At 36.4% G+C, this 20,573-nt stretch overlaps 1 protein-coding gene across 4 annotated transcripts; it reads right to left on the bottom strand.

The window, feature by feature from the left end:
* Positions 1–126: 126 nt before the first annotated feature.
* Positions 127–20,391, bottom strand: LOC106173865 (kinesin-like protein KIF27). Of its 4 annotated transcripts, XM_086998922.1 has the most exons (37): positions 20,260–20,391; positions 19,763–19,861; positions 19,383–19,520; positions 19,027–19,113; positions 18,739–18,846; positions 18,352–18,484; positions 17,823–17,940; positions 17,739–17,767; positions 17,046–17,132; positions 16,412–16,507; positions 16,027–16,148; positions 15,669–15,770; positions 12,949–13,029; positions 12,667–12,782; positions 12,243–12,378; positions 11,635–11,718; positions 11,251–11,337; positions 10,941–11,060; positions 10,542–10,661; positions 10,135–10,334; positions 9,772–9,875; positions 9,419–9,578; positions 8,287–8,383; positions 7,916–8,019; positions 7,612–7,719; positions 7,314–7,413; positions 7,033–7,175; positions 6,159–6,255; positions 5,836–5,940; positions 5,401–5,615; positions 4,951–5,062; positions 4,455–4,592; positions 3,957–4,129; positions 3,537–3,643; positions 3,192–3,336; positions 2,681–2,898; positions 127–2,259 (listed from the first exon to the last, which is right to left on the bottom strand). In XM_086998922.1, exons 2-37 carry the CDS (start codon positions 19,799–19,801, stop codon positions 2,225–2,227), a joined length of 4,164 nt encoding a protein of 1,387 aa, XP_086855048.1. In that variant the 5' UTR covers positions 19,802–19,861; positions 20,260–20,391; the 3' UTR covers positions 127–2,224. The 4 variants fall into 4 exon arrangements, with proteins under 4 accessions (XP_086855048.1, XP_086855049.1, XP_086855051.1 ...); XM_086998923.1 differs by lacking the exon at positions 17,739–17,767 and having other exon boundaries at positions 17,794–17,940; XM_086998925.1 differs by lacking the exon at positions 17,046–17,132.
* Positions 20,392–20,573: the final 182 nt, after the last annotated feature.

Genomic DNA, 20,573 nt, shown 5'->3' with positions numbered 1-20,573 from the left:
TACAAATCAATCGACTGGCAGTTGCTATAACAAATACTCCACCTAAAGACAAGTGCAAACAGCTATCAACTTCAGATTCACCTTTGATATTTGCAGAGTCAGTAACTCAACTCTGATACTTTGATGTTCACTATAAAATCATTTTATTTCACATGAATGGACAAGTCCTCAAATGACAATAAATAAATGTGACATGAATGGACAAGTATTTACAGAATGTTCTAAGCAACAAATAGGAAAGAAGTCACGAAAATGTGTCAAACTTAAAACACACAGCAAAGTCGGTCCTAAACTGTTTTACTTACACTGATAATTTCTTTCCTTAGAAATGTTTGAACACCAATATCAGCAGCAAAGTCTTTGTAACAAAAAGGGGTTTCAGCCATAAGATAGAAAAATAATGACAGTATGTATCCATGGAAGCGTATCACTGTGTACAATTGGAGACATTTTACCAAGTCCCACAGTTCAACTTCCATACTTTGTGCTACTTAAGCATGGAGGAGATATAAACAAAGTGTTCAATCAAAATATGCATTAGCCCTTCTTGAACAGAGCTCAGCAAACATATTTCATTCAAATATCTTTAAAGTGTTCCTGTTGTAAATAAGCCAACTTTCCCCATTTATAACATTCTTTTGTCTGGAGCTTTATTACTCCCCACTGCTTAGTGGCCAAAGCATGTTTTCAGTGCTGCGTAATCCTGGCTCAGTTATTTCCTATTGTATGGCAGGTCTCATTAGTAAATAGCTTATTCAACATACTGGGAACGTGCTTAACCACTCAAAACTCATATCCTGAAAATCTCTTTTATACACTCAGTATGAAGGCCATTTGATAAAAAACAACCAATTTACAGAAAGCAGTCACTCAATTCAAGGCACAGGGGGCAATTCTTTTTGTCAAAATCAAGAGTTTGCATGGTGATGAATTAGGGTTTTTATGATCTAAATATGCAATGACTAAAACATTTCAACTTCATTAATCACACATAAAAAAAACAGGATCCTGCACAAGTTGACAATAACAAAACATGGTAATGAGTAGCATACCACTTGAAGTAATTCAAAAATAAACTGAAAAATATGTTTGAAGACAGTTTTTTTCTTAATTTAGATACCAAGAAACCTCATCCACGAATCGAATTAAAAGAAGCACATTTTCAAATACTTCATTTTAGTGCAGTGTGAAATTTGCTATTTTAGTGAGCAATGCTAGCTTTTTACATTTTTTGAGGACAATTATGCAATATCATTAATATCAAAACAAACATAAATGACATGAAACAAGAGTCAATTATCTCAAAATATACTATCAGGCTTTATATACATAGACCATATTAACATCTTTTCAGATAAAAGAGAAAGATTTTCATGTTGGAATGTTCCCTAACAGTTATATTAATTGGTAATTAACACAACCAATCTCATTATCACCCACACTATACACCTCAGTGTCTCAACTACAACACCCAGGACTACTATTGTACATACAAACATTTACACCAGGATTACATATTGACTCCTGGCAAACTTTATGGTAGATGGCGAAGTTAATTACGTAGATAAACTCCACAATAAATACTTGCTATCACCAAACAACTTGACACAGTCACATACAACAGGAAAGACTTACTAGTGAATTAAAACAGATGTATATTATACACCTGACTTGTGCTGTTGATTTACAAAGGTATTGCAAATGTTATAAACTTTAATGCTCACCAATGTTTTTTTTCTTATTCAGTATTGGCTGATTTCATAACTTGGAAAAATACCAAGGCATGACGTGGTACTGGGAATTAACAACACTAAGAACTTAACTACAAATGTTTCAACACATCTTGTACAACATTAATGTTTTTAAAGGCATTAAAAACAAAAAGCAATTACAAAATATTTTCAAGCCTACAATGGCCAATGTTCTGGTGATAAAAAACATGGACGGTAAAAATGTTACCCAGTTTATCTTATTAGCTTAAGTCTGATTGTCTGCGTGCACCCCCCCCCCACCCTGTTACAAAACACACGCACCTCCACCCACAAACACATAACTTAAAACTGGGAAGACACTGGCAGAGAGTAAAAAATTCTTCATAAATGCTTCATGACACAGACAGCTTGTACAACATTGTAGTAAACTATTAGTGTATTGCTGATGACATTTGAACTGATTGGTTGTCATAACAGGAAGGAGAAACCGTGTTCCTGGACCTCACTCACTGCTAAGACCATGGATTCTTTCCTGTGTCCAAGGAATCTGAAAATTATTGAATAAAAGTGTCAAAAAAATACAAAAAAACTGTCATTGAACAATAATTACCTAAACACATGCTCTCAACAAGATAATTGATTCATTTCTAAAATATTTGGTCACCAAATAATAATTGCCCAAATCAGAATTGTTGTTGACAGATATCTCTAATGATCTCCACCCCCCCCCCCCCCCCCCCCCCCCCCACCCACCCACCCACCCACCCTCCAGGGTCTCTTACTTCCAGATGTTCAGAGGCCTAATGAACCAACCACTAAAGACTGCTTACTTTGGATTTCTTGCTCTGATATTTTTTTCTATCTTTTGATCATTCAGATGCTCAGAATCCTGAGGTAGTAAGCATTCAGATATTTTACTAACCCATGATCATTCAAATGATCAGAATCCTGAGGTGGTAAGCACTCACCCTGCACAGAAGCCTGGGTGGCATTGGACCTCCTCATCTCCACCTCCGCCTCTGACATGGGCCTAAGGTCCCTCCTGGAGATCTTCACTGGAGTCCCCTGACGTGACCCCTCCACACCCTTCAGCTGGGACATCCTGGAACTGGACACTTCATTGTGGGAGGTGCCTGTGGATGGTCGCGATGGAGTAGGCTGTCTGGAAGATCTTGGGGTAGACTCCCTACATTATTACAGGAGATTGTTAAGTCAGGATGCATATTAAAACATAAAACATTTATTCATGTTTTGTTACCATTGTTTTATATATGAAAAAGAAATAACAACATATGTACTGCCCTCTAGCAGAAAGAAATAACAAACGTGTGTGCTGCCCTCTAGTGGACATAGAAATAACTAACCTGTGTGTGCTGCCCTCTAATAGCAATAACTAACATGTAAAAATGTCCTCTAGTGGACATAAAAATAGCTTATCTGTGATTGTTCTGCCCTCTAGTGGACATAGCAATAACTGACCTGTGCGTGTGCTGCCCTCTAGCAGAGGCAGGAATTCCGTGAGGCGTGTGAGGAGTGCCAGGTTTACTGGACCTGTGGCTCTCGGAGCCGTTTTCTCTGGCTGTATGTAAGGAATTTGATACACTGTCTGCAGTGTCACCACCTCCTGGAACATTACCAAAACATGCTTTACCACAACGCCTGCAATGTTTTCTTTATTACATTTCAAGAAGCATATTACCTTAATCTAGCAGACAGTGCTGCCCTCTAGTAAACATAAAAATACCTTATCTCTGAGTGTGCTGCCCTCTAGTGGACATAAAAATACTAGTAAAATGGCATAAATTATAATAATTGTCTCATTACCTCCGCCCTCAGCCTCCAGGTGGCCTGCCAACACCTCCCGTAACTTCTTCTTCAGATCTCTGCTGGTCTTCTTGTAGTAAAACAAGTCCTTCTCCAGCTGCTGAATCCTTAAAGTTATCAATTTACAAAATATAAATAAATCTTCAAATGATCCAGTTTGTTAACTGGGTCAACAGCCATCTGATCAGGCATTGGAACAGAAATTGTTAACATAATGAAAGTTCCACATCTGTTCGATACCTTCTTCTAAGTTTTCAGTGTTTATTAAAATTGTATACAAAATACATCCTTTTTCTTATTTTTCCTTTTCAAACAAAATGGAATAAATCCCAAAAATTCTGACCCCCTTTTTTTTCATCTCGTCATCCATGAAACAACTCTCTGTGATCTTGAGCAACATAAAAGCCCATGGATAAGTACCTAGCTTCCTGTGTGTCTGGCCCTGTTCTCTCAGCTAACTGCTTCATCAGCAGCTGAATCTTCTGCTCATAGTCCTGCTGTTGTTGGGTCAGTTTGATGTCCATCTCCATGGCTGACCGCTGTAGGGCGAACTCTAACTCCTTCAGCAGACGCTCCTGTTCATCTGTCTTCATCTGAGGACGGAAAATAACACAATTTTAATATGGGCAGAGGTGGTGATCCCATATATAAATCAATTATAATCAGCTCAGATGCTGTGAACCCACTTATAGTACACATGCATGCACAACTGAACCTGCTTTCAAAATTATCATGTAAAAATACACAATAATGATAATTACAAGAAAAATAAATAATAATTATATAACATTGTGCTGAAATACCCAATATGCCTTAATCTCATCTTAAACAATTCCTCACATATGCCCAGTAGTGTTAAACATTAAGCTTTAATTGCTACAAGGTCTCTTTGATTTATTCCTAATTTTCCAGACTTACCTCCATTTCACTAATTTGAAGTTCTTTCTTCCTCTCTGACTCTCTGAGGTCGATGACCTTCTCAAAGTATTTGTGCAACAAACTTTTGGTCTCGGTGGAGGTCAGTGACTTTAACTTGTTCAACAAATTATCCTCACTCTGAGGAAAAAGAAGAAAACAAACATCACACAGTTATTAAATCTATTCTTGTATATAGTTAAAATTGATAATAGACACAATGTAGTTGTAGAATTTCAGTACTAACAATAAAGTGTAGTCTAACTCTGGCCAATTTTCAATTATAATATCACAATATCTACTACTGTTGTTCCTCTATATGCACACCCTACAGATTGAAAAGATACTGATTTTATTACTGTCAATATGGTATATTTCTAACTGCAGATGCATTTGTATTTAAAAATTTGCAAGCAGGTTAGTAACAGTTTTTCATATATATTTTAAACAAAAATTCCTTAATATTGTTTCCAGTAGTATGATCAGTATATATATCTACCTGTGTGAGTAGCTGAGATCTGCGTAATTCCTCCTCCTGGCACCGGATGTTCTCATTCTTGTATTCAATAGCTGCATCCAAGGCTTCTATGGCTTCATCCAGCTCTATCAGCCTTTAACACAATAAGATAGCACAAATAAATATGTTCTCCCAAACATAACACAATTAAACATGAAGAGACCATTTTTTTGTTGTAAAACTTCAATAGTTTTACCATAAAGATAAAAAAATGAGTTTGACAGTTTATTTGAGAGCCAGTTTATGAATGGAGAGAAGATGTACTATCACTTTCATGCACTCAACAAATCCAACACTGACTCACCTCCTTTCTTCCTGTGGAGAAATCACAGCACCATCATACAGTTTATTATCTAGTACTGACTCACCTCCTTTCTTCCTGTGGAGAAATCACAGCACCATCATACAGTTTATTATCTAGTACAGACTCACCTCCTTTCTTCCTGTGGAGAAATCACAGCACCATCGTACAGTTTGTCATCCAGCACTGCTCTCTGCCTCCTCAACCTCTCCTGAGCCTGCTGGAGACTTTTTATCTCATCTTTCAGCTTTGGTCTGGCTTCTACTGGGGTGGCAGACATCTCGCGGTTCTTCTCTTCCAGTTTCTTTTCCACAGTCTCCAGTTTATTTACCACAGTAGAAATATCCTACTCACAAAATATCACTATGTCAAACATTTATTACCTTTAATCTTATTATGTCAAAATTGAAATTTCTATTGAAGCATAAGAATTATAACTTTTGCAAATTTTAAGTCTAATTAAAATTTCTAATATACTCTTAATATCAATTTAAACTTTGTATGAAGCAGAAAATCTATTAGTTTTGTGCTTACTTTGTTAAGCACCTGACTAGATCTAAGCTTACCTTGGTTAGCACCTGACTAGATCTGAGCTTTTTCATCTCTAAATGACTTTTTTCAGCTACTATGGCTTCCTTCTTGGCAAGAATTTCTTCACGTTTCTTCAGATCCTGCAAAAAGTTTTAAAATAAAAGATTTGTAAAGAAACCCTTCTTCAATAGAGATGTTATCCATTCTGAGCACTTTATTACCTGAAATAACACTAACTATGCCACCACTCTCTAATGCTGAAGACTGTCAGTTTTTTAAAAATGTTTTTGATTTAAGTACTGCAGCTTACAAAATAACTGACAAGTAAAAAGGAACCCATGTGGAGATCCCATCTTACCCCTTGAAGCAGTTCCATCTTCCTCCGTTCCTCCAGCACCTTCTCAATTTCACCATCTAGCCACTTCCGCTGCTCATCCAACTTCTCCTGGGCAGCACTTGAAACAAAAACAAGAGCAAAAAAGGTAATGACATTAATTTTTTTACAAAAATAGCACAATATCACAATAGTGCTGTTGTGAATTTGTGTTAATATCTACCAGATTAAGCTACATATAATAAGTAAATGCTATTCCCTGTCCCTATCTAAATGTCTTACTCCAAGGCCACGGCTGGACCCCCACTCCTCAGTTTTCTCTACATATAATAAGTTAATGCTATTTTATGTCCCTATCTAAATGTCTTACTCCAAGGCCACAGCTGGCCCCCCACTCCTCAGTTTTCTCTACATATAATATGTTAATTCTATTCCCTGTCCCTATCTAAATGTCTTACTCCAAGGCCATGGCTGGTCCCCCACTCCTCAGTTTTCTCTACATATAATATGTTAATTCTATTCCCTGTCCCTATCTAAATGTCTTACTCCAAGGCCACGGCTGGACCCCCACTCCTCAGTTTTCTCTACATATAATAAGTTAATGCTATTTTATGTCCCTATCTAAATGTCTTACTCCAAGGCCACAGCTGGCCCCCCACTCCTCAGTTTTCTCTACATATAATATGTTAATTCTATTCCCTGTCCCTATCTAAATGTCTTACTCCAAGGCCATGGCTGGTCCCCCACTCCTCAGTTTTCTCTACATATAATAAGTAAATGCTATTCCCTGTCCCTATCTAAATGTCTTACTCCAAGGCCACGGCTGGCCCCCCACTCCTCAGTTTTCTCTACATATAATATGTTAATTCTATTCCCTGTCCCTATCTAAATGTCTTACTCCAAGGCCACGGCTGGTCCCCCACTCCTCAGTTTTCTCTGGACTGCAGCTATCTCTTCTGTTTTGATCTTCAGAATCTTCTCTTGTTGTTCATTTTTTATTTCAAGTTCTTTTATCTTCTGCTGTTCTTTCTGTACTTCTTTCTGTAAGAAAAAAGACAGACAAAACATATTTCTACAACAGTTACTGTTAAATCTCCACACCCCAAGTCTTGTGTTTATCAATTTCTGGAAACCCAGTGCAATGTTATACTTTATGCCACAGTACAGAGAGAAACCCACCTCCAGCTTAGCTTTTCTCTCAGCTTCTTCCTTAAGTTTCTTGGTCAAATTCTCCTGTTGCTGTTTCATCTTTCCCACAGAGAGCTCCAGTTCCTCTACTCTACAACACAGAATGTTCATAAAGAAACATAAGTCACTGGGTCTCAAATACAATTAACATCTGGTATCTGAGGTCCACACTGCAATGAAACCATTTCTTGGCAGCCTATATGAAAGAATACATAAAACCAATGCCATACCACACACACACGCACGCGAGCTGGCGCACACACACACGTCTGCTTAAAGAAACCCTTACTTTTTGTCATTCTGAGCAGTAAGATTGGCTAGTTTTTCAGTTTCTTTCTGTTTCTTCTGTAAAGCACTCAGCTTAGTCTTGGTGAGCTCCATCTTCTTTTTATAATCACTAGAAAATATGCACAGTTATTATATAACACATCATCTAGTTATTATTATATATAACACTTAATATCAAATATTTATGTAAGCAGTTATGCAGTCATACCTGCAAAAATCTATTCAACATGAGCCTTCTTATTTTATATCTACTCTTATTTACCAGGACTTGGAGTCTTAACAAAATCAAAGTAATACTGCATTACCTTTGCACTTTGTTTATCTGAGCAGATTCATTTTGTTCTTTCACCTCCAATTCCTGAAATGCCTTCTGGAGCTCTCGCAGTTCAGTTCGCGTCTGTTCCTTCTCCTGTGAAACAATATCATGGGTCAGTTTGTTGAAACAGGGCAATATTTTTACCACAATATTATCAGGAAGGGTAGATAATTATTTATATCGAATCATGAATCAATTGGATGTATAGCTGAAGTACCTTTTTCCAAGAGTTTGCCTGAACACACTTGGAAGAATGGATAAAATATTGATATCTAAGTTAAAAAATGAAATAATGAACGAATGTGCAAGTAATCAATGTGTTGTGTGGCCTAGGAAGGAATCAATGCACACAGAAAGTACCTTTTCCAAGAGTTTGACTTTCTCTGCGTACTGTGTGTTCATCAGGTGGGCGTCCTTGCCTGTCTTCACCAGCTCTTTGATAAGCTGCTCCTTCAACCTGAATTATATATACATATATGAACCAGACATTTAAATGTTCATAAGATCAGAAGATAGTAACAACAGGCTGGTGGTACTAACATAAGCAACATCTGCCTGGAAGGTAAATATGTAGCTAAAATACCTCACATTTTATTCATTGCCAAACACCTGGAGAAGAGAGTGGAAGGAAGAAACCATGAGAATTGGGATAAAATGGGGTCTTCTAGCTATAGAGAAGAGAGTGGAAGGAAGAAACCATGAGAATTGGGATAAAATGGGGTCTTCTAGCTATAGAGAAGAGAGTGGGAGGAAGAAACCATGAGAATTGGGATAAAATGGGGTCTTCTAGCTATAGAGAAGAGAGTGGAAGGAAGAAACCATGAGAATTGGGATAAAATGGGGTCTTCTAGCTATAGAGAAGAGAGTGGAAGGAAGAAACCATGAGAATTGGGATAAAATGGGGCCTTCTAGCTATAGAGAAGAGAGTGGAAGGAAGAAACCATGAGAATTGGGATAAAATGGGGTCTTCTAGCTATAGAGAAGAGAGTGGAAGGAAGAAACCATGAGAATTGGGATAAAATGGGGTCTTCTAGCTATAGAGAAGAGAGTGGAAGGAAGAAACCATGAGAATTGGGATAAAATGGGGTCTTCTAGCTATAGAGAAGAGAGTGGAAGGAAGAAACCATGAGAATTGGGATAAAATGGGGTCTTCTAGCTATAGAGAAGAGAGTGGAAGGAAGAAACCATGAGAATTGGGATAAAACGGGGTCTTCTAGCTATAGAGAAGAGAGTGGAAGGAAGAAACCATGAGAATTGGGATAAAATGGGGTCTTCTAGCTATAGAGAAGAGAGTGGGAGGAAGAAACCATGAGAATTGGGATAAAATGGGGTCTTCTAGCTATAGAGAAGAGAGTCCAGAACAGGGATGGATGGAGAAATCTTGTAAGAGACAATTGGCATCAATAAGTGATTAAGTAATACATTATACTGTAGCCAAACCATTATTTCTTCCAGAGATCTCTAAATCATTAAGGGCACTGTGTACACTTACTTAATATTAATGGAGAGATCTCTAATCTTCTGAGTATTTGCCTGTACTTTGGCTTGGGTTTCCTTCAATTTCTTCTTGTGTATAACAGTGCTTGTTCTCAGTTTGTCTACGTCCAGGCTAGAAGACTCCTTGTCAAGCCTGGGGGTTCTGCCTTTGGGGGCTAGTACCAAAATGATGATAGCAAAATTACAAAGATCTTCTAAAAGATAACAAGTTGTCGAATAAGAATACAAATGGTGATAATGACACAGTCATGTTATTAATATCATGTTAATTTCAAATCTTTAGTGAATAATAAACAGGCCAATTTCTAACATAACATTTTCAGTTCCAGCTAATTTTTCCACACATACTCTTTGTTATTGTTGCTCCTTTGTTGTCCTTCATGGAAAGTTTTTCATCATCAGTATGTGATCTTCTCACACTTCTCACAGCCTTGAAGGTTTGGCCTAAAGCTCTGCAAAGAGATTGTGCATAAATTAAATAAATAAATTCCAGTATTCTCACACTTTGAAGAAATAAGAATTCTGGCAGTCTGAACACAAAATAAGCAGCTCATCTTTAAGAAGGTGCGACTCTGAACAAAAGAGAAATAAAAACAAGAAATGATTTTAAAGTTTCCATTCTGTCCATTTCCACAAGACCCTTCAAATGAATTCTTTTTAGAGCCAAAATTTAGCTAGCTTGACAAGATAAATCCAGAGAGACCATCCTACTTGTTTGTCTTGCCACTCTCCTCTCCATTGTCCCCTTCCTCGTTATCTGAGAACCCCTGGTGCAGGACCTCATCGTGCTCTTCCAGCTGGTTCATCAGGAGCTGGCTACGCGCACGAAACCCCTGCATCACACGCTCTACGGAGAACATGGCGGGACTGGTGCGAATGTTACGTGACGGGGGACGCAGACTAGTGACAGTCTGGAGAGAGTGATGAACAATTTTCATCCTATGATGCAATTCACATTTTCTGTCAGTCAAAGATACTATTATGGACATAAGAAATAGGTCACTGCACATCTTGCTTTGAACATGTCTTTGTGCTTTTACACAAATATAAGGAATTTTATTCTAAATAATGTTATCTGTTCATCTTAAAATTGTAAAATTTACTATTTCTGTTCTTACCCCAGCATTTGCCGCCTTCAGCATGTGTGGAGGTACGGAGAAAGCTCTCCTGCTCGAGACTGGTGCCGCGTCGTCACCATCCTGGTCCGGCTCACTCACCGCTATACTCACTTTCCTTTTCTGAAGAACAGAATATTTAACTTATACTAAGGCCATTCTAGCTATTCTACATTTTAAGTTATACCAAATATATATATTTACTAATATATTTATATAAAAGCTTAAATTTGGCAGTCACATTTGTATCGTTCTACTTTGAAAATTCTGAAAAAGCCACAAAAATCCATTTCTGATCAAAGTTTAAATTTGGCAGTCATATTTGTATTGTTCTACTTCGAAATTCTGGAAAAGCCACAAAAACCCAAAATTATGAAACTGTTCCATTAATCATGTACTAACCCGAGTTGCTTGTTCCAACTCTTCAATCTTCACCTGCTGCTGGACCATCACTTCCTTGTGCCCATTTATTATCTTTTCTGCATCTTCCAATTCTCTATTTTTCTCTAATAAATCAGATTCCTAAATTAAATGGAAGGGTAGATGTCAATAATGCATTTCTAATATCAGGGAAGCAATCAAGGAGATGGAAATGGACATTTTAAAGATACAACATAAGAAGAAAATCACCGAATAATGAATAGATAATAACAACGAAATAAAATTCTACAATAAGACTGACAAAAGCACTATACCCAGAAAATATACTCACCAATATTTCTATTTTCCTGCTCATTTCAGATAGTTCTTCATTCTTTTCAACAAATATTTGCTCATCACTTTTTAATTCATCTTGACACTGTAATAATTCATATATAGATTATGATACATGAAAACATGAGCTAACAAAGGGGCAACTTTTATAACAACAAAGATATAGTACATAATAACAATTAATGTCCATTATGAAGGTATAAATAAAAAAAACATTAAAGAAAGTATTAATTCTATTTAGATTTATTGCAAAGATCTACAGTGGTTTGAGATTAAATGTGTTAGATTATGAACGCCTTAACACATTACAAAAGAAAATTTTAAAAGAAATCTAGTCTCTTAGTTTCATTCCAGATTATTTTGAAATTTTACCACAACTCACAACTTTCAATTCCTTCTGCAGCTGCTTGACTGTTCTGTCATTCCACTCCTCTTTGTTCAGAGTGGACGGCACTCTGTTCTTGATCTGAAAACAAACATGAAGAAATACAGAGTAAATACAAACAAAACATGCTGGAAAACAACAACAGTAATTTGCATTCTTAAAGAAATCTTTTAAGAGGAGACTTCCTATTATGGTAACAATTTCCTTCATCTTTCCTGCTAATGTACTATCAATTATGCCAAAAGCCAAAATGTAAGCACAAATTCTTTGTTTTATATCGTACCAAGTGTGAGTGAAAATATCTCTCTTTCATGAGATCTTGTGGTAACAATTTCTTTAATAAGTAGATTGTAGATTGATTTCACTTCTGTGCTGAGCACCATCTTTGGTGCTACTGCACTGCTACTTATACCAAAAACTAAAATCTAAGCACAAATTTTATATAGTGTGAGTAAATACATACCTCTTCCATGAGATCCAGCCAGTCTCTCAACTTAAACTGCTATATTTTATATAGTGTGAGTGAATACATACCTCTTCCATGAGATTCAGCCAGTCCCTCAACTTAAACTGCTATATTTTATATAGTGTGAGTGACTACTTACCTCTTCCATGAGATCCAGCCAGTCCCTCAACTTAAACTGTTGACTTCTGGACAGAATGTCTCTCTCCTGGATGTCTGTCAGCTGTCTGTATGCCTCCTCTGCTATCATACGGTAGTGAGAACACTCTGTCTGCAGCCTGAAGTCAAACCATTGATTACGTGTGTACAACAAGGGAAATCTATTTAACACTGTGTTACAAATGAGAATATATTTTCTTTTAAATTTTTTTAAATATGTAAGCATTTCCACATTGCTCCAACCTCAACATCAGAAGACTATATAATAAACTTTAATTTTTTTCTTTGTTGAATTTTTACCAGACTCTGTCAGACTTCACCAGGGCACCTGTGTTTCAGTTTTGTCATAACTGACTAATAAGTATGAAAATCTTCAAGAAGACTAACTATATAATGCTGTGACTCACTTGACCAGCTGGTCCTCCAGGTTCCTCAGCTGTCCAGCATCCTGTATGGCCTGCTCCATGTCAGCACCCCCTGTCATCAGGGTGGTACGCTGCCTCTGTAACTCCTCTTTTAAAGCCTAAATATTCAAAAGAGCTACACTGGAACATCTAGGCATTGGAATCAATAGTTTACATTATGAACTCATCAGACAATTTAAATGTGTCAAAAGTCTAACATTTCTTTTCTTAATCATGCACAAACTACGGTATGTGCCACTTCCTCACCAGGTGGCACTAGCCTACCTTGATCTCACTCTGCATTTCTTCAAACTTCAGTGACTGAGGATCTCTGTTCACAACGGGCTTGTTACGGATATGTTTGGCCTGCGGTATATAAATAATATCATGCTACAATATTATTATAATATACATAATATATAACTGTCGATCTCTGTTCACCACGGGCTTGTTAGGGATATGGTATATAAATAATATCATGTCACAATATTTTTAAGTAGACAAAATAAATAGTCCATGGGAAAAAAACCAAAACCCTTCCTCCCTTAGTGATTTTCATTCATTATGTTTTTCTGATAGTTTAAGGACGCTCTCTCATATTTCAGATTTCATATTTCTGCCCTAGCGATTTTGATTAAAATTGTAAGACAAAATCTTCTTACCATATGAGTAAAAAATATGAAAAAAAAATTGGGGGTCACCACGCTCGTTTTCGAGAGGTGGCGTCCCGAAAAACGCTACGTTTATTACATTGCGTTATATGGGGATTTTGCCAAAATGCCCTTAATTTTGCTGAAAAATGCAAAAATAAAAAATTCTGCCCTAGCGATTTTAATTTTATGAGGATATGTTATAGATCTTGGTAGACCTCAAAGAAATTTACAAAAAAATATGTACCACACCACGCTTGTTTTTGAGCCAGGGCTGCTTGAGCATCGATTTTTTATCAAATTTACATAGGAATCAATGGGAATTTATTAGCAAATTAAGATAAATATATTTGTATCATTAGGTTTTTAACTCATACACTTATTATGTTTCCATGAAAATTATATTTATACTTCTCTGCATCAGTTAACCAAATTTCATTAAATTTGCATATCCCATTCATAATAAATAGATAATCAAATGTTGAAAGTATCAGTTGGATTTCAGTATGCCTCATGGAATGCCGCCATATTAGATTTTTCATAGGCTAGGCAGATTGACCAAAAGCATATTATATCAATCTCATGTGACTTATTTTCTTATTCCTTTTTATTTTTATTTCTTTTGTTTCTTTATTTTTCTTACTCAGCACTAAAATATGCACTTTATGGTGAGATAACTGGATAAATTGTTTCATTTGTATATTAACAATGTATCAATTTCTTACTATGGTAAGTTAGTCATATTTCTTCTCTATACAGTACATATGGAAGATGGTGACAAAAATATTCATCTACAGACATCTTTGATTATCAGTTTATTTCTGTTTCATATTATGTTTACAACATGCAATCAAATACATATCAATAGCATATAAATATGCATATTAATTTTAAAATTAAAAAAATCATACAATTTTTATTACTTTTATGCATTTTGTTACTCGTGTTTTTTTGTGTTTGGATTGATTTCACTGAGAAGAAAATAAAGACCATCTAGACTTTCTCTTTGAAGAGCAATTACTAATTCTGATATGTTAACTCCGACAGCTTTATCTTTTTTCCTACACATGGAGAAATTATTTTTTTACAATCAAGGTTTTCTACAGAATTTGGTAAAGGTTTCACACAGGATTGAGTCAGTTGACTGGGATAAAATAAAAAAATCAGAAAAAAAGGATTTTCTTCACTTTCATCATTGCAAAAATTAACTAAGTTTTGTAACTCAAGACTATCTTCTAATGCATTATGGGCGGAATAATTTCTGTGAAGTAATAAATTTACAAACTAAAGTAGATCAGCTAGATCTCTTGTTTATGATTGGGTAAATTAGGATAAAGTTGGAATAAAGTACACTTTATCTTCTAAAATATAGTGTTTATTTTCCTAGCATAAAAAAAGTATTATATGTATCTGCATAAAAACCCTTGGTCCTCTGTTGTGTGTTTTATTGTTTTGTCCATTTGCACTTTAACAAAACCATTACAAGAATGACGTCGCAGCACGCCAGGCGGGTGCACACCTGTTGCATCTTTCCTGGAGAGCTGAAAATCGCACTGTTTGCAGGTCATATTGTTCAATAACATACTTAAATCAACAACAAAACGCCATGCGTCTAATTATTTTAACTTATTGTGAAAGAAGATAATTGTTTTCAGCATACAAATCACGGTAACTTGGCCCTGGGTGATCGGAAACCAATGCTGAAGAAGGCAATGTCTTGTTACACACATCGTAACCATGTGATAAATCACCACAATACACATTTTGGTCAAAATGCAAACAATTGTGATTATTTTCCGTGAGATAAGATCTTGTCACTGCTATACTAGCCTTACTAAAACGCTCTTTTCCATCCCGTCTTCACGTAATTTCTTACATTGCGGCATTTGTAAACAAAGTCGCAAGTGGGTACTTTACGTCGTAAAAGACCAAGCGTTCACAGATACGCAACGCATTGTTGACATATTCGTAGCGCTTCGACCAAAATAACATCAAAGATTTCATACTGATTTCTTAAAAGGGTGAATTACGTATTTTATTGCATGTTATATGTTTATCATTAGCCGCTATCGCAAAAAACTACTCATGCGCGAAACCTGCGCAGATCGCAAAAAAAGCTAATATGAGAGGACTACCTTAAGTCCTAATCTTTTTTTTTTTGTTAGGGGGGTCTACAGTGGCCTATAGACTAATATCTCTGGCAAAGAAATAAGTAACAGGACATCAAAGGTGGTCTGATCATTATATAAACTCTGCATGAGAACATGTGGTTAAAATACCACATGCCATTTACCAGCCAAAAATTCACTCATCTGTTATTTCATACTTCCTGCTCCAACACAGAGGCACACTTACCCTATTGGCGTACTTGAGGGCATTGAGAGTTTCATCAAAGTTGCAGACAGCAGGACTGATGCAGCAAATCATCAGAGTCTGGGCATTACCACCAAGAGAATCCTTCAGAGAAGAAACAGAGGAGATTGTTCATAAAATAATGACAAATTTATTACTTATCAAATTATTTCTTAACCTCAAAGCATACAACAATTAAATAACCAAAAATGTTTATTAGCTTGGTAATGCTGAGATGGCCATAAGGCAATGATGAGGAATTTTTTCAAGCTTGTGTCAAATAGTTATGATTAATAACAATTAAATAAATAAAATATAACAACAATAACTAAATATATTAAACTAGAGCTGTTGGCCCTACCTTCAGCATCCTAGTGATCTTGGAATCTCTGTATGGAATGTGGCTCACTTTCTTCTTGGTGTCTCCCAATGCACTAATCACATTACCCAAGGCCAGCAACCCACTGTTGATGTGAACTGACTCTGAAAGTACAGTGAGATGAGTATGTTATTTGAACAGTCTTTAGATTCATATTAATGCTCTTGTATACAATTAAAATGAAAATAAAATGTGCAAATAGGCTTATCAGAGTAATGTTATTCTCAGGCAGCATTTGTTCCACAATTAAACACAAAATCGCATTTTTCACACTATGAAACTTCCCATCTAAATCTTTAGACCAAATCATATGAAAAGAAAATGAAAGGTTTAAACTTAAATTCACAATGTCTCCTAGGTGGCTAACCTTTAAACCTGTCCCCCACATTCCCTGTCCTGTTGGCTCTCTCTGATCCTGCCAGATCCACAAAGTGAAACTTCCCGCTCATGTAGTGTACCATTTCTACCAGAGAGAAATTTGAAGATTATTCCATGAAGATGGTGATGATAGAAGTCAGTTCTAGTCATTAACTCCTTACATATCAAACATAGCCCGTTTACAATTTAATATATACAACCACCACAAACTTTCATAAAACTTTGGAGAAATATATAAATTCATTAACTTGGAAAATGCTTCTTTTTACTAAATCTCTTTTTGATAATAATGGCTTTTATGGAAACTGAAATATCTTTAAGGTATTTTGTGAAAATAATATTCACACAAATCTTCAAGTATGGCTTAAGTCTACCACCTAGATCAGGGTCACCTACTGGAGATAAGGAAAGGGGGAGTGCCATATAGCATAGCATACACCATGTGAAGTGAACAACCCCCACACTACATCATTCCTTCCTGGCATGCAAAGTGTACAACCCCCACCTCCACCCCCATAGAACATACACTATGCATTCCTGGCATGCCAAGTGCTCACCCCCCCCCCCCCTCCCAACAAACCACCACCCAAATCATCCACTATCCCTTCCAGTGGACAACCTACCTCCATTCTCGTCCATCTCACTGCTGCCGCTGTCCCTGCGCCCTGAAGTCCTATCAGTTAGTGCCAAGTCCTCAGCCCATCTTTGTTCTAGTAGCAAAATAAAAACCCCATGCAAATAAAACCAACCATTATTATTCAGGACAGTTTAAACTTATTTACACTGTATTGAGCAATTCTGAAGTTTAATCAAACTATTGGTCTATTCACAGATATATTCACGGCATCAGAATTGTTATATACAATGTGAATAAGTTTTAACCTTTCATGAATAATACGTAATCATGTATACATGAGTTTGTATAAAACTAAAACCAAGCATGTTGAACATGGTCAGGTTTATCATAGTGTATGGGACCAGTAGCAGGATTACTAGCACCACTCTATTAATGATCTCAGTTAATTCTTTTGACCAGTGTTATAAAAACAATAAAAAGGGATAACAGAAGCAAACAAACAAAGAAAGGATATATCTGACTTGTAACTTCTACTACAAAAGAAAAAGTAAAGCTATCAATTGTCAACCCAACTACTTTCACTGTTAGTAAAAGTCAGTATCATTATCATTAGTGACAGCAGGGGGTACTAGTCAATGTAGGTACCAAGCAGATATTCTAACCATGTGAACTCCATTACCAAAATGTGAACAATACAACAACTGTCATGCTATATGCTGGATGTGGTCAGTTCACTTACCAATGAGTACAGTGAAGATGGAGTGTGACCTGCTGGATGTGGTCAGTTCACTTACCAATGAGTACAGTAAAGATGGAGTGTGACCTGCTGGACTGTTCATTCATCTGTGTGGACCCAGTTTGTCTGGCAGCAGAGCCATGTTCCAGACAGTAGAGGACCTCATCTTCCGTGGCACACACCACCTCCCTGTGGCCAGAGATCACTGAGGAATGGAACACAACACAGTGCAGCACAGATATGACTTAGGGGTGGTAATATAGAAGAAGGAAGACATGGCTCAGTGGTCTTATGACTGGGGTCTGAGTGTTGCTTTACAAAGTTTACCACCAAGAAAATTAAATCGAAAAAAAAAAGTCTGGTATCAACTACTATTTGGCCAATAAAGTACAATGACTTCTAAATTATTGCTGAATAGGCATGGGTGTATAAAATATCCTTTAATGATAGTTTCTTCTGTATTCCTTTGATTAAATTCACCTGACAAAAGTGAGTGTAAGGGTCATTATTTGGTTAAAAAAGGCAGCTGCAAACTTACAAGATTACAAAGATACTGCACTTTCATTTTCAATTCATAACACATTTCACATTACCTTTACCCTATCTAGATACATACCTGTGTTTCCACTTTCATCTTCCCTGATGTGCATATCTTTACTGGCAGTATCCACATCTAGCAGGTCTCTTAGCTCCTCCTTGTAGATCTCCACATAAGACACCTTCACCAGAAAACTGGTGTCTGGTTTGGACTACAGGGACAAATTAATTGATTACAGTACTGAATCAACTGAGTGGAAAATCAATTTTTATTCCGAGCTTTCTCAAAAAGAAATCTTATCTTTGTCAACTAATTTTCATTCATTGTCTGTGTCAACTAATTTGCATTCACTGTCTTTGTAAACTAATTTTTATTCATTCTGGCTTACAGCCTACAAATTGCCTGAAGGTCAATTCATAAAAGTGATGAGCAACAGAAGCAACTATGGATGCATTTTAAACATACCCTTTTAATCTTGAACATATCATGTACCGCTCTGGGAATGATACCAACTTCATCATCAGACAGCATGGCCGAGTTCCCACCTCCCATGGTATAGGTTTTACCAGCCCCCTTTCATAAAGAGAATGAAACATTCAGTGGATATATTTATAACTGCCAGACAAATATTTTTGGTAATGAATGAGACATGTGAGTCAGAAGAGAACTGTTCATTCTGCTGGTATGATATCTGATTTATGCCAGACTACTGGTCTATGCTACTATATAGGACCATAAGGAGTGACAACTTACAGTCTGTCCATATGCAAAGACAGTAGCATTGTAGCCCTCAAAGCAGCTCTTCACCAGGGAATCCACACATGTCTGATAGACATCATCCTGAAGAACAAGGGTCAGAGATTACAACCCACAGACTTGAAAGATGAATGTTCAGCCATACCCTGGCTGCTGTGAAATCACATCCAATATAGTCCCACCCCTGTATTCATTGACAAACTAGTGCCAATAATTTCCATGCCAATGGATGTCCCAGTTTCCTCTGATGCAATCAAAAACAAATAATTGTCACTGAAATTAATCAGAAATATTGGTCTTAAATCTGTGAATTGTACATTTGTAACTTTGGGTATCTTGTATTTCTATCTTACCTGAGATATCTTTGGATTAAACACATGGTCAAAAGTGAAAGCCCTGTCTTTTCCCACCACAAGTTGATTTTTGCCTGGTGGGAATTTTACACATAGTTGCTCACCACCAAGCTTCTCCTTGGGCAAAAGAGGCCTTACCTATCAAAGAAGTTAATGTTGTTCATCATTTTTGAAATTAAAAAGTCTATTCTGAAATTATTGTGTACACTGTACATATAAACTTTTAATGCAATATATTTAGGCTTGTTAAGATTTTTTTGACCCATTAGGTGACAAAATTGTCATCAATAGAGGAAAACACTTTGCATTTTATTTAACATTAATATTACTTACTTATTTACTTATTTATTTATTGCAGTTTCAGTTCTGTCTGAACTTACCCTCACAGCTACTTTGACGTTCACCTCAGGATCTTGCATTTTGTTCTAACTGAACAGTGTGTTGTTCAGGAGTTTATGTAAAGTGATAATCTGAAATGCCTGAAACATGGGCATGTGTTTTAAAAATAATAGCAAGTCTAATAAGTCAATGCTTTCAAAATGTTTTTAAAGTTACTGTTAATAAATATATCTTTACTTATCCCTGATGCCATGAATACTTGTTGCTTAAATTTACAAGAGAACATGATATGTAGCAGCATTTTCAATCAGCTCCCTCTCTTCTCTTTGTAATTTTATTTTATTTTACTTATTTATTTTTGTTGGGGAAGCATAAACATGAGAAAGAGTAATCCACTGACACCTTTCGACTGAGAGAGAGAGAGAGAGAGAGAGAGAGAGAGAGAGAGAGAGAGAGAGAGAGAGAGAGAGAGAGAGAGAGAGAGAGAGAGAGAGAGAGAGAGAGAGATTTAACTACCACATGTAAGAAAGATCCTTACCTATGCATCATTGTAAATGCATCAAGTCATCCTAATGACAACATCTGACCTCATCAGTAAGCTACTGTAGTCAGATGTAAACATAAAGAACGTTTATGAATCACCGAACCGTAATCAAAATGATGCGTGCGCAATGTGGACAAATATGCTGTAGATGGCGACTCTGAAAAGTGGAGTTTTCCACTAAAATCCATATTCCTAGGACATTTCACAATATTATTTATAGTAGTGGCAAATAGAAATAACAAAATTTAATCACTACTATCAGACTGAGCGAATGACAGAAAACTTTTCACATTAATTTGAAAATGGTC

This window comes from Lingula anatina, chromosome 1 (genome assembly GCF_051362555.1).
Source record: "Lingula anatina isolate TDL-2025a chromosome 1, LinAna3.0, whole genome shotgun sequence".
NCBI classification, from domain to species: Eukaryota; Metazoa; Brachiopoda; class Lingulata; order Lingulida; family Lingulidae; genus Lingula; species Lingula anatina.
The sequence above is the reverse complement of the archived record's forward strand: the minus strand, read 5'-3'. Positions and strand labels throughout refer to the sequence as shown.

Excerpts from the sequence above, each read along its gene's own strand:
- LOC106173865 (XM_086998923.1), bottom strand. The coding sequence starts at position 19,801 with ATGCAAGATCCTGAGGTGAACGTCAAAGTAGCTGTGAGG. Across the intron at positions 18,847-19,026 it reads TCTTTGCATATGGACAGACT|GGGGCTGGTAAAACCTATAC; the intron begins GTAAGTTGTCAC and ends TCTTTATGAAAG. Across the intron at positions 12,783-12,948 it reads AAATGCAGAGTGAGATCAAG|GCTTTAAAAGAGGAGTTACA; the intron begins GTAGGCTAGTGC and ends TTGAATATTTAG.